This window comes from Hyaena hyaena, unplaced genomic scaffold (assembly GCF_003009895.1).
Source record: "Hyaena hyaena isolate Hyena2069 unplaced genomic scaffold, ASM300989v1 scaffold_209, whole genome shotgun sequence".
In the NCBI taxonomy this organism is placed as follows: Eukaryota; Metazoa; Chordata; class Mammalia; order Carnivora; family Hyaenidae; genus Hyaena; species Hyaena hyaena.
In genome coordinates, this window is record NW_024080844.1 from 2,407,992 (window position 1) to 2,423,700 (window position 15,709).

The 15,709-nt window shown below is 43.9% G+C and overlaps 1 protein-coding gene across 1 annotated transcript; it reads right to left on the minus strand.

The window, feature by feature from the left end:
* Window positions 1–1,672: 1,672 nt before the first annotated feature.
* On the minus strand, window positions 1,673–13,540 carry PRDX6 (peroxiredoxin 6). Its single transcript, XM_039242371.1, has 5 exons — window positions 13,343–13,540; window positions 8,682–8,838; window positions 5,257–5,403; window positions 4,109–4,255; window positions 1,673–2,659 (listed from the first exon to the last, which is right to left on the minus strand). Exons 1-5 carry the CDS (start codon window positions 13,435–13,437, stop codon window positions 2,531–2,533), a joined length of 675 nt encoding a protein of 224 aa, XP_039098302.1. The 5' UTR covers window positions 13,438–13,540; the 3' UTR covers window positions 1,673–2,530.
* Between the last annotated feature and the right edge of the window lie 2,169 nt (window positions 13,541–15,709).

Consider the following 15,709-nt stretch of genomic DNA (forward strand, 5'->3'; position numbering starts at 1 on the left):
ACCTTTTGTCCAATTAACACACCCTTTAAGCTAAAATTAAAGGATTTCCTCAATTTGCATTGTCCCAAAGGTGTGCAACCAAATGGGAGTAAACTACTACATGGTTTGTTGCACCCAGTTGGCATTTTGGCTTGGCCATTTATTTGGACACAGCCATTTTGTCTCCCTTCCCCTTTGCCGAGTATCTCAATGCAGATTCCTACACAGGGTGGAGGTTAGAGGTGAGATCAGACTTGCAGCAAGATCACACAGGAACCACAGGTTTACCTCTGAGAATCTTAGGTGACTGAGGCAGTCCCACGGACTTCTGCTTCTCTCACAATGGTCATATGTAAATTCACTTCCAACTAATAAATCTTGAATACATAATGCAACTTATTCTGTTCTCCCATGAAAACTGAGAGCAGCAACTCTTGATAGGGGAACTCTATTCTCCATGCCTTCTAGTGCATTAAAGATGTACTTAGATCACCTGGGCCCTGGAAATGCATATTTATTATGTCATATATTATATCTGGAAAAGAATACTTTCACAAAGTCTAATGGCTTCACGGTGACAGAGCCAGAACTCCATTTGGGTATACTGGCCACCTTTTCTTTGAACCTTTTTGCAGCGTCTTTATATTGACATCATATATGTGGACAGAGTAGAGATGGCCAAACAAAACACCAGGGTTTGGGTGTCTGAGTGATAAGAAGCGCAACAGATTTATTGGGAGAAGAGTTGATGGATTTCATTTTGAATTTGCAGACCCAATGGCACATGTTCCATCTGTCAATAAAGATCAACACTCAGGCTTTGAATAACTGATTAATTGATTTAGACTTTGGACTGTCATGATGAAAGAAAGTTGAAGCCAGACTCCAAAAGACAAGGACAAGAGGCATCAAATAGCCAAGGGAAGAAAAGAGAGCAGCAAGGAGTCTAACAGTTGGAAAGGTGACAGGAAATGGGGGGCCCAAGGATTAGTTAGGAGATATCCTATAATAGGATCAGGTATTGGTTATTTTAAGGGCAAAGTATACTGTGACTCGAAGAGGTAAGAGCAAGACACACTTCTCTTGGGTCTTTCAGACCAGGACTCCTCAGGATATTGGGTAACTTGGAATTTTCACTACCTTCCCAACCTTCCTAGTGGCACTCAAATTTTGCATGTGGAGAATTCAAGGAAACTAAAGACTTAATGACTTTTCTACCACATGGCAACAGGCATCATTTTTTACATTATTCTACTCAATAAAAACATAGAGGGCTACATGCAAGGGACTATACCAGTGTGGGACACTTCTTTCGAAACCCAGTCTAACATAGTCTAACAAAAGTCTGAGAGACCATGAGTTCAGAGAAGTTAGTATTCTTCCAGAAATGCAGATGTACATCCTCAAGATTCATATTCTTAAGCCTCGTAAATCCAATTAATGTAATGTGAGGAGAGCTCTTTACAGCAAGGGTCACAAACTTGAGGACCCAGGGAAGTAACAGGAAGGAGCAAAGTGGACTGAGAGATGTGGTGAAATCTACTTATTCGTCAGCTGCTCCTCCATTTCCATCATATGAAATTTCACGTATGTGCCTTTGGAGAAAAGTCCCGATGCCAATCCTGGCAAGCAAAGCTCTGACCTGTCAGGAGTCTAAACTGGTACTTCAAAACGTGACAACAGAATTCTCTGCTCCAGTTTTAACAAAGTATTTATTTGCTGATCCTCAAAAAGCAAAAATCAGAAAACAGCCCCACCCCCTCAACGCAAGAATAGTTCTTTAATAAAATATTTTCAATCATTTCCTCCTTTTTTTCCAAGGCATGCTCTTGCTCGCGCCTATCAGTGTAGACCAGACGGACATATGGAAATACTCTGCGTGAAAGGCACACGGCTCTGTCGTATTGCTCACACCTCCTGGTACATCTCCCTGGCAGGCAGGCGAGTAGAGCCTCTCTTTTTTGAGAGAAATTTTTTGAAACATTTTCATTATAGCAAAATACTTAAAGATTCCTCCCCCACTCATCCCACTTCAGTTTTATCTACTGAAAAAGTACAGAACTGAAAAGTGTGTTGCCCCCGCTGTGATCAAAACCCTGAAGAGTGGAGAACATGGGCACTCCACAGGTTTTGGGGTTATACACTCATTGTCTATAGAGGAATTTGAAAGTCAAGTTCTGGATTTGACTGGAACAGCTAAAAACCTGACAGTCATTCTATGATGGAGCAGAGCAGACTTTCTCCACCATCAACTGAGACTACCTTGTCAATCCCAAATCCTGTAGACACCCAAGACTTGAATCTCACATACAGACTATATTTCAGAGACGGTCAGCAGAGAGTGCTACGGTACAGGAACAGAACAGAATGCTGGTGAAGGCACAGAGGAAAGGATCCCAAAAAATTTTTAGTGCCATTTTCGTTTAATAAGCCAGTAGTATAGCAACCTAAAGACCTTGGCTGTGATCACACCAGGATGTTGGGATGGAGCAGGTGCCGGAGAACATGATTGGCAGCCGGCGTCCTGTGGCTCACTGTGTTAACCACCTCCTTATGGCTGGGGTGTGTAACGGAGGTACTTCTTGCCAGACGGGAGCTCTTTGGTGAAGACTCCTTTAGGGAAAATTTTTTTGGCTTCATCTTCGGGGATGGTTGGAAGCACCATCACGCTATCTCCATCCTATTGAAAGACATTGAGAATGGTGAAATTCACTCTTACAGTGAAGCCTGAAGGCAAGAATTTGCTTCAGGAAAGTAGCCACAGGTGCTCATAATAACCCAGAGAATAACCCAGTACTGGTTACTATCTCCCCTCTGAGGAATTTTGTTTTCACGGATTGATCTTCGACACTTTTCTGAGACAACAATTCCCCCATCTTAATAAGAAATGGTTTTGTTTTAAACCCAGTGACAGCTCAGCACCACACTTTAAACTTTCAAGTCTAAGTCCTTACCACTGCCCTGTGTGAATGAATCCTGCCTGCTCTCTCATCCCTGACTCCTGCCCCACCTCCGGCTCCTGCTCTTCCAGACACGCTGGCTTTCCTTCCCTCATAAATATGCAGGACTTGGTCCCTTGCTTTCTTCACATCTTTCCCAAAGGTCCATTCGGACCCTGACAGCCAGTTATAAAACCCACCCCCCGACCCCTGTGCTCCCATTCTCTCCACCTCTGCTTTGATTATTCTCAGTCATACTTATTGCCACCTAACAACAGTAAACTTGCTTACTGTTTGTACCCACCCATTGGAATGTAAGCTCTCTGAGGGCAGGGACTTCTATTTACATTAATATTTATACTGTTCACCGCTGCTGTAGCCCAGTGCCCACTGCCTCAGCTCAATAAACACATGTTCAACGGACAGATACAGAATTAAAATGATTTGCCTGTCAGGAAAAACAAATCACCTGGGATTCAGGCTGACCATATTTTAAAAAGGTAGCAATGATAAGATACCCTTGTGATATTATCCCTGTCTGAGAATTCTATATGGGGTTTGAAAGACTAAATGAAGCTTAAGAGAAGTGAAATGCTCCAGACAACAATATACCAAATAGTTTTACCATGACATACCATGACTTCAGTGGCCAATCTAATTTTTGCTATAAATATTTTGCCATCATTTTGCTAGTTTTGGGAAAGGTTAAAGTCTTTTTTTTTTTTTTTTAAATATTTTACTAAGAAACTTTTCTAGGGCACCTGGGTGGCTCAGTTGGTTAAGTGTCCAACTCTTGGTTTCAGCCCAAGTCATGATCTCACGGTTTGTGAGTCTGAGCCCCACATCAGGCTCCACGCTGAGGGATTTTCTGTCTCTCTGCCTCTCCTCTCCCTGCCTCGTGCTCTTTCTCAAAATAAATAAATAAATTAAAAAAAAAAAGGAATCATTCTGACCGATTAATTTGATCAAGTGATCTGAAAGTCAGAAACCAATATGGGGAGTTTGTATTTTATATAAAAATACAAAAAAGACCTTGACAGTGGCCTCACAGTAAATCTGAAATCCACCATAAGAAAAAGTCCTGCCAGTGTGTGCACAAGCCAGAAAAAGAGCCCCTGAAGACAGCCATTTAGAGATCTGCCCCTTAGGCCTTGCCAGTGAGCTCGCATCTGCCCCTGTCATATCTTTACCTTCCAATCAACGGGGGTGGCAACCCTCTTTTCCGCTGTCAGCTGGAGAGAGGTAATTACCCTGAGAATCTCATCAAAGTTCCTGCCAGTGGTTGCTGGGTAGAGGATAGACAGCTTCAGTTTCTTATCAGGACCAAAAATAAATACCTGCAAACCACACAGATGCATAAATAGGAAGAATTCTTTTAAGTGTTTTTGATAGTAAAGCCTCTTTGAAAGCTCTTTAATTATTAGAAATGTTCAAGGGTATAGAAAAAAACAACCCCTCCTCCCCTCGCTCGCTCCCACCTTCAGCAAACATCTAGAAGGTACAAACTGTTAATCTGGGTGGCTTCAGTGTAGATTATTTTCTTCTTCAGGTGATTTTTCTACACTTAGAAGGAATTCTATTTGGTTCTGGGTGTCTCAGTAAGAAAACCTGATATACAAATTAAATCCAAAAAAGGCTTCAGGAAGGTACTATGTTAACTAGGGATGATTATCTTAAAAATATACTAATGGGGGTAGGGGACGCCTGGGTGGCTCAGTTGGTTAAGCATCTGACTTCGGCTCAGGTCATGATCTTGCAGCTCCTGAGTTCAAGCCCCATGTCGGGCTCTGTGCTGACAGCTCAGAGCCTGGAGCCTGCCTCAGATTCTGTGTCTCCCCCTCTCTCTGCCCCTCCCCTGCTTGCATTTCATCTCTCTCTCTCAAAAATGAATAAACATTTAAGAAATTAAAAAGTATATATACTAATGGGAGTTGATACTGGTCTTCAAATAGTTGTATACTTTTGCAGATGAGGGATTAAGTTTGTTCTCTAATAGGTAAGGACAGATAGGAATTCCAAACCAGGGCTGCCTTATGAAGCAGGGTATGGTCCACTACTCTAAAGAGAGGGCTGTTAGGAGAGCTGGAAAAAAGATTCCTCAATTGTAGATGATATCTTATGATAACTAATTGTACTTATGACAATGTACATTTCCAAAAGTTACCAAATTTAGCTGAAAATTTTACTTTGCTTTAGCAGTATGGATGATCAGTGAGATTGCCACTAATTATTTCTTAACTGGAGATACTCCGCTATGTCCTTGAGTTAGTGTAAGCATTCAACTGTACACGGAGCCTGGCCAGTCATGGGGACTACGTAATGGATTTCTACAACTCACCACACGAGCTGTCACAGGCATGCCCTTTTCGTCCTTCTCTGCTGGGTCCAGCATACCTAACAGGATGGCAAGGTCCCGATTCTTATCGTCAATGATGGGGAAAGGTAATTTCTCTGTGGGCTCCTGACCGTTGTAAGCATTGATATCCTGAAATGGAGGTGAAAGGGAAAAAAAAAATCTAAACCAGGTACATTCTCTGAATTCAATCAGTTAACATCTTGCAAGACAGGGAAGAGGATCACAATCATAATTTTCTCTAAGCAATTCTACTAAGAAAAATGAATGAATGAACACTCCTCATCCCAATCATTCACTGACGAAATAACAGTACAGTATGGTACTTAGGTTATAACCACAGACCCTTTTCATGCCTACGTCTCTTAAAATTTGGCATGAGTTTACTACCCTCAGAAAGCAGCAAGAAATGCTTTAAAAGACTAATATTGTAGACTTAGATCCCAATCTAAGGTACCTCTGGGTACCCAACAAGCAAATACCATCAGAAATAATGTGTTCATTAAGTCCATCAAACCAAAAGCAATGCCATGTGCAAAGATAATTCTACATATCTGGTCCCTGCCTGCTAAGAAACCCGACCCAGACATTAAGCTACTGTAAGGCAGATATTAAGAAATGGAAAAAAAAATCCTAAAACTTGAGGCAAATCCAAGAATGGAGAGTTGAATATATACTTTAAGGACAAGTCAAAGGTAAATTTACACTAGAGTGAAATCCACATAGAAAACCAAGCATTTTAGGTCTAAAGTGAAAGACAATTACTTTCCTCCTTAATCTACTCTCTTCCCCTAGTAAACTTCACTCATTTACTCATTCATTCCTACTTTTCCTATCCCTAGAAGCCTTTGAAAAAGAAAATCTAGCTCCGTTATTTGATCGAGCTTTGATGATAGCACTTCATGTGGGGTAAGCACGATTGCAAGTGCATGTGGATGAGTGAGGTGTGGCTCCTGCCTTCAAAGAAACTTCTACTTTGGCTAAGATGATTCCCATGTGATGTAGCAGCAAATGCAAGACTCTAATATTTAAATGGCAGACTGTAAATGCTGACATATACTTCTGTCCCCATTGATAGATAGGTCTCCTGAGTTAGAAAAGACTTCAGGAGAGATTCTACCTGGGGCCTTGAAGGATGGATAAGATTTTTCACAGGGAAGAGGAGCAATATTAATGAAACATGCAGGCAGGTCTGAGCATAAATAATTGAGAAGACAGTGAGTAACTTAGCTGGGTAGAGCTTTAGGAAGTAGCAGGAGAGAGGATTTAAAGTTGGAATAAGGTCTGTTTCTTATGTGGAGCCTTAAAAGTAACACAGAGGTTGAGGTCATGGCTGATGCAGAGCCTCTGTCAATTTCTCAGCAGAGATCCAACAGGACAGGAGTGCTATCGGTGAACTCTGAAATGGGTAACATTTTGACATATTCCTTAATTTTATTAACTTCCTTTCAGTTGTCACTGGTTTCCTAGGGAGTCATCACAACTAAATAATAACCAAAAGGGCTTTGTGCTAGAGGCACCCTGAAATTTCCTATGTAACCAGCTGAGTGTCAAAGTTCGGTCACTGCTTCTGATAGGTTGGACTTGTTTCCTTTTCAATGCTCTCACAATTCTGAAAATTCGAAGGCAGAGGCTCACAAGCTAAAATGAGCCCGGGCATGCTCCTACTTTAAAAGGTGTTATACAAAAGGCGGTCAACTCTTCCTTCACTGACTTCTAGCTTCAATGACTGCTGTGCAGCACTAATGGTCAACACTATCCCTCACCTGATGGGCATTACGTTATATCCATGAACATCAAAGAACCACATGCTTTCGCTTTATTCTATCCTAAATCAGACTAACTCTACTCTCTCTCATGGAGCATCAATGACAGCATCAGTGTGAGGTTCCAATTGCACTGCCATCGTTTCCTAGTCAGACAGTCTTGAGCAAGTCCCTCCAACTCTGTCGGAGGAAAAGTATTCTCAATGGCAAACACAAGAGCACAAACTACACACCTCCCATAAAGGGCTGCTCTCTGTCGGTGAGAACATGGCAGAAATGCAGTTACCATTTGCAGCCAAAGGTAAGGGATAAAAAAAATTCCACTGTAAGAAAGAGAAATACCCTTCTCTTTTCTCCTGTATATGATGCTTCTAATTTCAGACACTTGGAATTAACTAGCAGGAAATGGTGAAGGGCTGCAGCCCCAGGTGGCCAGGTCACGAGTCAGTACCACATCTTTCATTCAGCTGCATACCAAGAGCTTGACATAGTGCCTAGTACATTGTAAGCGTCCCTTTAGAGCTTAACTATCATCACTTTTTGGTGGCATATCGTAGCAAAGTCATCAAAATGTCCTCAAGTTTAGACCAACACATTTATTATCCAAGTAAGTCCTTTGTTGAAAGTAGACAATTCCTTCAGTTCATGCATTCAACACATAGGGACTGACTGCCTGGGATACTGAGTGCCAAGCACTGTTTGGCAGTGCACAAAACAGGAATCTGCCCTGTTGAGCCTAATGGCTGTGGACAAATGAACAAATGAAACTAGCAATGTGCAGAGCGTTAGATTTTAGATGGTGACAAGCACTAAAGAGAAAATCAGAGAGGGATAAGGAACATGGAGGGGAGTAATGATTTTAGTTAAGGAGGCCACAGAAGAAGGCCTAAGACCTGAAAGAGGGAAGGGCAAGCCACAAAGATATCTGGGGAAAGTCTTCCAGATAGGATTCTGCATCATTTTAAAGATGGAGCATACAAGTTTACCGAGGAACCAGTCATGGATATGGAAAAAACAGAGGAATTCAGTATCATGCCTGTATTTTTGGCTACTATGAAAACACAGAGTCCATGAGCTAAGATAAGTAAGATCTCGGATTGAGAAAAGGAAGCCAGTGTTAGACATACTAGGTGTGAGATGACAGGGCATCCCAGAGGAGATGGGAGCTGGTGGTGGCTGTATCAGTCTGGGAACCAGCAGCATCTGGCCCAGAGATGGAAATTTGGGGATCATGGCATTTGGATGTGAGTGGATGAGCTCACCAAGGGGAAGGGAATATATAAAAGAAAAGGTGTCCAATAAATGAATTCAGGGCAACTTTAGCATAAATAGGAGCTGGGGGATGAGGAAGCTCACTCTGACCATAAGCAGGAACCGCTTGAGATGTGGTGAGGAAAATGTTCCAGGGCATACAATGATCAGTGGGTTAAAGGCCAGGAGTGGTCCAGGAAAGATGAGGGCTAAGAACCGAGCATTGCATTTAGCAAGGTAGAGATCATTGTACAGTTTAGGTCAGATTTCAAATAATAAATGAAGTCTGAATTTGACGTTACTTGTACCTTTACCTCAAAAAAAACCCAAGCTACTCCACATAATTTATACCTTGATCTATAACCTCAAAGCACATGCCAATTGGTACTATACCTTACTCCAGGCAAGATGGTCTTCAACACTGTCCACTGAGAGGGCAATCATCTTCACGTTCTTCTTGGCAAATTCTGGTGCCAGCTTTGCGGCTCTGCCGAGCTCTGTGGTACACACAGGGGTGAAATCTCGAGGGTGGGAGAAGAGAATGCCCCATCTGAGATGAAGGAAAAGAAAGCCAGAGTTTATGGGAGGGATTATCACCATCATGTAGAATGAGAAATCACAAATCCTAGGTCAAAAATGAATTCCTTTTTGAAATATGGGGCGCCTGGGTGGCTCAGCTGGTTAAGTGTCTGACTTAGGCTCAGGTTATGATCTCACTGGTCACGAGTCCAAGCCTGCTTCAGATTCTGGGTCTCCCTCTCTGTCCGTCTCCCACTCACGCTCTGTCTTGGTCTCTCAAAAATGAATAAATGTTAAAAAAATAAATAAAAATTTAAAAATGCTTATGAGGACAATTACTTTTAAATTTTTGTCGAGGAATGCTTTTCAATCTTCTTACTTCAAGAAAAGCCTATGTTGAAAGCCTGATTCAACCAAACATGAAATTCCACATGATAAATGTCTTAAAAGACTATAATTTAAGGGTGTTGCCTCCTTAAATAACTATAGGGCCACTCTGACTCTATTTTCAGCTCATGAAATCTGTGGACTCAAACCAACAAGTTTATTGAAATAACTTTTTTCCCCCTTCTTAACCACTTCTACTTTTTTCTAGGCTACAATAATGGATGTCCCAATATGCCCCAATCCAAACAAATGCCTGACTGCAATAATAAACAGGTTACATAATCTCAAATAAATAAGCTTCTATCCTCTTTTTATATGTAAAATTAAAGTTGACACTTAGCTTCTTTGTGGTGAATGGATATAAAAACTTTTGTAAAGCCACTGAGCCTGCCAAGCAGGACACGCAATCTCTGCACCCTGACGAAGCTACTGCACTCTAAGGGCTTTACTTGTTTCTTCCTTTGTAGTTTCTTAAAAAAAAATTTTTTTTTAAATATTTACTTTTGAGAGAGAGACAGATCGTGAATAGGGGAGGAGCAGAGAGAGATGGTAACACGGAATCTGAAACAGGCTCCAGGCTCTAATCTGTCAGCACAGAGCCCAATGCGGGGCTCAAACTCATGGAACTGTGAGATCATGACCTGAGTTGAAGTCAGATGCTTAACCGACTGAGCCACCCAGATGCCCCTTCCTTTGCTGTTTCTTTTCCCTTGTGCTTTTCACCACAGAGGCAAGAAACCTGGCCACCTACAACATAGATTTTGACAAACACAAATATCTAAATCATCATTACCTAGGATGAAACTTTGTACAGATTTTTAAGCACATTTCCAGCTAAAAGTCACAAGGACTTTGGGAATAACCATTTCCTTCTCCTCGGCAACAGAACCTACTCTTCTGACTGAAAAGGAAAATTTAACACTGGGTTGTCCACACCCTGTGGACTTACGTTAAACCAGGATCCTAAACTAATAACTCTGCCCCGCCTAGATGCCAAGCTTGACCTCTCAGTTTGCCAAGTTTCCTGAGGCACGAAGAACAAAGCAGAGAAACAAGGGTATCTCCCTCCCACCTACATCTGCCACTAAACTCTCCAGTCTTCAGGAAAGGAAAAGCCTTCCTACAGCAAGGCTGGAGGGCCCTACGGCAAGACTGGGAAGAGAGAGGTAATATTTTGAAAATTCTGGAAGTTTGTGGCATGTTTACCTTGTTATAAAGAGGAACATACATTTTGTGAAATAAATAATCTAGGTATGGGTAAAATCTAGGGCTTTGATTCCATGGAAAAGGATCTGTTTAAGGGTCAGATGAGACTTAAGAGAAAGTTTCCAAGAGCTGAGAAAAAAAATAAATAGGGCCTTTCTTCCTGAGTTGTTAAAGGGTTGACGAATTAGAAGTGTCAGACATGCTCTTTCCACTGGGCATCAGAAAGGTTTTGCTGAATCATGCTTAAGGAACTCAGTTTAAGCCGCTTCTCATCCTGTCCCTGTCAGAGGCCAAACTCCAGTGTGCGACATGGCTAGGAATGGGATGGGTCTGCGAATGTCTTACTATGGCCTGCATTCCCCTAACCCTAAATGTGTGTGCTCTTAAGAGTCGTTCAATTACACTATCCCATTTCCTTCCTTCCTCATTTTCAAAAGACAAAAGGATTCCTCCTTTAAGAGAAGGGTCCCCACTCACTAACCCCCAGAAAACAACAGGAAAACCAGTTTTGTTTGGTGAAGGTGCACTGTAAAGAAGCTGCTTCTAACTCATACATAATGAAACAAAGCTAAAGCTCGTTAAACTCACCAAATGGAGCACCCAAACCCCTTAGTTGTTTCTAACTGTCAGGGGTAGGGCAGATACCTGTAATGCTTGAAATTATTATTTTTTTCTCTCTCCAAAAAACACCTGGATCAAAAGCTGACCTCCAAACTGAGATCACACACAGAATGGAGTTGGAAAAAACCATATTAGGCAAGATCCGTGTATTGTAATTATATAAAGAGATCAAACTTTTCAGGGTAGGGGAGGGAACACAATCCATGCCTGACCTGAGACAGACTTGTTATGTTACTTGTTTATAGATGCAGATTATTTTTCTCTTTTTCCTACTGGTGGCTCCCTGAGAAGACACCACTTTTAATGAAATTCAGATAGATTCAGGGCAAGTAAACAACAGCAAGAAACCCAAAAAAGTAGGTTAGCTTAAATAGTGACAGCATTTATAATGATTGCTATAATAAATATGTTTTATGTCAATATCTTTATACAATCTAAGAGTTCTGATAGGGTTTTATTCTATGGGGATGAGGGCTGTAGACAGGAATGGAGAGGAACATACTCTAAAAATCCCATGGACTTTTAGAGAAACACTAATACCTAGAGTATGAAATTGGGCACAGTCTGTATTTCCGAGGTCTCTCCCTGCCTTTTAGGATCCAGATGTTCCATTTCTCATCTTTTTTCTAGCCTAGTCCTTTCACAAAGTTTAGCATTTCCCTTCCATTGGTGGCTGGAAAATAGACTTAAGAGATTTTAAGGGGTTGTGCAGGCCTAAGATGTTAAGAATCCCTCCCAGGTTCTCTGCATAGCCCTGTCCAGTCACTGATGAATTTCATGAACTTCCCTGTCCCGGTCTATACACACATGTATCTGGACACTGTAAATAAAAAGGATGCAACTCATAGAGGAACTGTTAAGCCTTAGAACACCACAGTGCAGGAAGAACGAACAAAAAGCCAGGAAGAAACTCATAAATGCAGAGAACTGGTAGCTGCCACAGGAGGTGGGGGGATGGGTGAAATAGATGAAGGGGATTAAGAGGTACCAACTGCAGTTACAAAATAAGTCATGAGGATGAAAAGCACAGTATGGGGAACAGTCAATAATATTATAATGCATGGTGGCAGACGGTGCCTACTTACTGTGATGGGCACGGAGTAATGTATAGAATTGTCTAATCACTCTGTTGTACACCTGAAACTAATATAACATTGTGTGTCAACCATACCTAATAATAATAATAATAATTAAAAAAAAGGGAAAACCAGTGTGGTGGGGCCTAACTAGAACTCCAGAACCATAATATAATGACATGTATCTGGTATGTTTCGGATTAAAACCAAGCAACTTAAAAGCTTGCTGATTCAGGGGCTGTAAAATGTAAAACCTGGGCAACACCAATTTACTCCTAGTGAGAATGGTCGGACTGCCAGGCCAGATCTGGCTATCACCGGCAAGGCCACGTGCTGGAAGCAAGTGGGGGGGGGGGGTGCGGGGTAGGAAGCAGTGAAGGGCACACGACTGGGAAACAAAAGGGTCTCAAAAGCGGGGAGGTCCAGGCGCCTGCAGTGGCCTACCGCGGCAGGAACAGGCCACTGCAACTGAGCAAACTCAGAAAAGCCCTTCCCTCCAAGTGTTGCAAGTTCTGGAATGAAGGACACACCTACATACAGAGTGTTCTTGGTTCCTCCCAAAGCGGTTATCAAATCGTATCCCAGCCACCGGAGGAGGCTCTGGACAAAAAGTCTTTCAGCCACTTATTTGGCAGCTGGTGGTTGAAAAATTTTACATTCTGGGTCGAGAAGCCTGCAAATACCACCGCAGCAAGCAGGTCCTCCGTGCGCTGGGCCGTCCCAAACCTTCCGCCCACAGCAGTGTCCTCAGACTCTGGCCTTGGACACTCACCTTCCCCCAGGGAGCAAATTCCAGAACCGAGGGAGCGAGTGCGACCCGGGCACAAGTCCCGGGAAGTGATCCCTCATGCGCCCGGCCCTTGCCCCGGCCGCCTCAGCTCGACCACGCTACTTACACCGCTTCCCAAACCGAGTGATACAGGCAACAAACCCCCGCATCGGCGTCCGGTTCCCGGACCTGAGGGAACCCAATTTCGTCCCCCTCCCCCTTCCCCGCCGCGGAGCCGCCTCGGCCACGCGCGGGCCGCCGGCGGGAGGGGTTCGAGGGGCCGGCCCCCAGCAGCGCTCGGTCGACGCGGGGCGGGGGCCCCTCAGCCAGAAGCACGTGCAGGAACCGGTGCGGGAGGAGGCGGGCGGCGAGCAGCGGGCTGAGCAGGGAGGACGGAAGGGAGAAGAAATAGGGAAGGCACCTTTGAGGCCGGGCGTAACCCGAGGATGCCGCAACGCTACGAGCTGGCCACTTACGAGTCTCCCAGATAGTCGTGGAAACGGATACGGCCGATGGTAGTATTGGCCTCGAAGTTGGGAGCCTCGTCCCCGAGAAGGAGACCTCCAGGCATGGCGGCAGCAGTGACGCGGGGAGACGAGGAGGCGCAGCAATGACGGCCACCAGCTTGCCGGCTCCGGCGGTGTGGGTGCCGGCCGCAGAGTAAATGGGGCCGCGAGGGGCGGGGTGCGGGCGGCGTGGGCGGGGCCAGAGGCGGGATCTAGGTGGGGCGGGGCCGTGGCGGAGCGAGGGGCGGGGCGGAACCGGGCCGCCGCCCGGGTGGACCGAGCCGCGGCCCGCGCCGGTGGGAGGGAGGGGCGGGGCCGGCCGGAGCGATGGGCGGAGCAAGGGCGGGTCAGTTCTGGGACCTGGTTTCCAGCCTCTGAACCTGCCGGGAACCTGTGGGCGCCGGCGCCCGTCTCCACTCAAGTGACAAGGGACTCAGTGACCCCTGAAGGCTTGGGGGTGAGGATTGATCCTGCAGTGCCTCTGGGCTTTGGTGGTGCAAGGAAGCTGATCTCAGTAGAAGGGGAGCCCCAAGGCGGAGAATGGGCTGGGGGAATGACGAATCCGCTATCCTCCTATACGCTCACTCTTGGGAGCCTGACCCCTCCCCTTACTCCTCTTTAAGTATGAGCTTCTGGAATCCTGACCGCCCCAGCTAGCCTGGCCATCACGACCTCTGTATCAGAGGATGTGGCAAGACCCAGACGTGTAAGGGACCTTATGTCAGAGGAAGTGGCTTTCGTATTGCAGCAAAAATTCCAGCACCTATGTCAGTCAGTGCTTCGGGAAATGTGACTAAACTTTTTTCACTCCCCTTTCCCAGAGTTCATTATGAACCATAAAATATTTAACACAATTATCTTGCAATTTACATATGCATTTTAAAACATACGTTTTGTGATCTGCTGTATGCAAGTCAACTCTGCCACCCAAGGAAGTGGGAAGTTTACATTCATTTATTTGCTCTCTATGTGCCAAGCACGAGGTAGACAAAATAACTGTTCTCTTGGAGTTTTCATTCTAGTGGGGGAGACATAACTAAGCGAGAATATATTAGATTATATATTTATTTAATAAATATATTAGATAGCAGTAAAACCTACTTCGAGAAATGAAGTTATGTGCTGGAGGGTGACTGGGTGCTGCTTTGCATTGGATGGTCTGGTTTGGGAAAGCCTCCAGGATAATGTAGGTAAACTACTTAGCACATAGTAAGTGCTCTGGAAATGGTAGCTGTTATTTGGATGATGATAATGGCTTATGCAATACATCTTGCTTTGCCAGCTGTGTGCATGGCACTGTGCCAGGCCTGGTGATACAGTGAAGAGCTGCAGTCCCTGCCCTTATAGGGAAGGCAGATGTACATGCAGCTTTGATAAAATTATAGAGTAAATGCTAATGGGAGAGGGTGCCAAATGGTTGGAGTTCAGAAGTGGGAAAAATCTTCTGCACGGAGCTTCTTAGCCTTAACGAAGGCACATGGCAGTGTTAAGAGAAGTGACTCACATACTGTGATTTTAGTTTTCATCACAGTGCTGTGTGTGTGGAGTGCGTGGTGCGTGTGTTTGTGTGTGCGCATGCGCGCGCATGCCGACCATATTTACTCCGTTCTCCTCTGAACAAGGGTTTACAGTAAGATTACTGGTAAAATTCCTAGCCACTCTAGAGAACTCCACAAAGCTACTGTAATTTAATATCTCAACTAATTTGACTCCAGGCTTTGATTTTGAAAGCGTTGTGTCTTAACTCCATTTGTGGGGGAGGGAGAGATAGAGGAGGGAAAGGAGGGTAATTTGACCTAATGCACTATTAATAACACCATGGAGATAGCATAGAAAACACAGATATACCACCACTATGGAGAATGAATACAGAAACAGGCTATTGATCTCTATAAAAAGCATAATTATGAAACTGTCTGTTGTAAATTAAGCAAATACACATGCAATAAAATCAAATAAAGGCCTGTTAGCATTTAAAGCTCCAAAGACTGCACCCTGGAAATCCGTATGCACTCTGGATGCTTATTTGTTTTAATCTTTGTCGCATCTTAAATTCTTTTGAATTAGCTGACATTTGAAAGACAGATTTTTTTTTTTACAAAAATATCTGGATTTCTGTCTCCTGGAAAGGTCTAGCCACACTGGCCGTATTCCATGTGGGTGAACAGTGGCTGGAGAGATGCCTTCTAAGGGTGCATATGTTCCCTGTTATTTAGAAGGTCCTTCACTACTTACTGACATTAAGCGTCTATGGTCATTTTAACCCCACTCTGGCACTGTTGTTTTTCTTAGAGTAGAATTAGGAGGAAAATGGATCCTATCCTAATGTATCCCTAT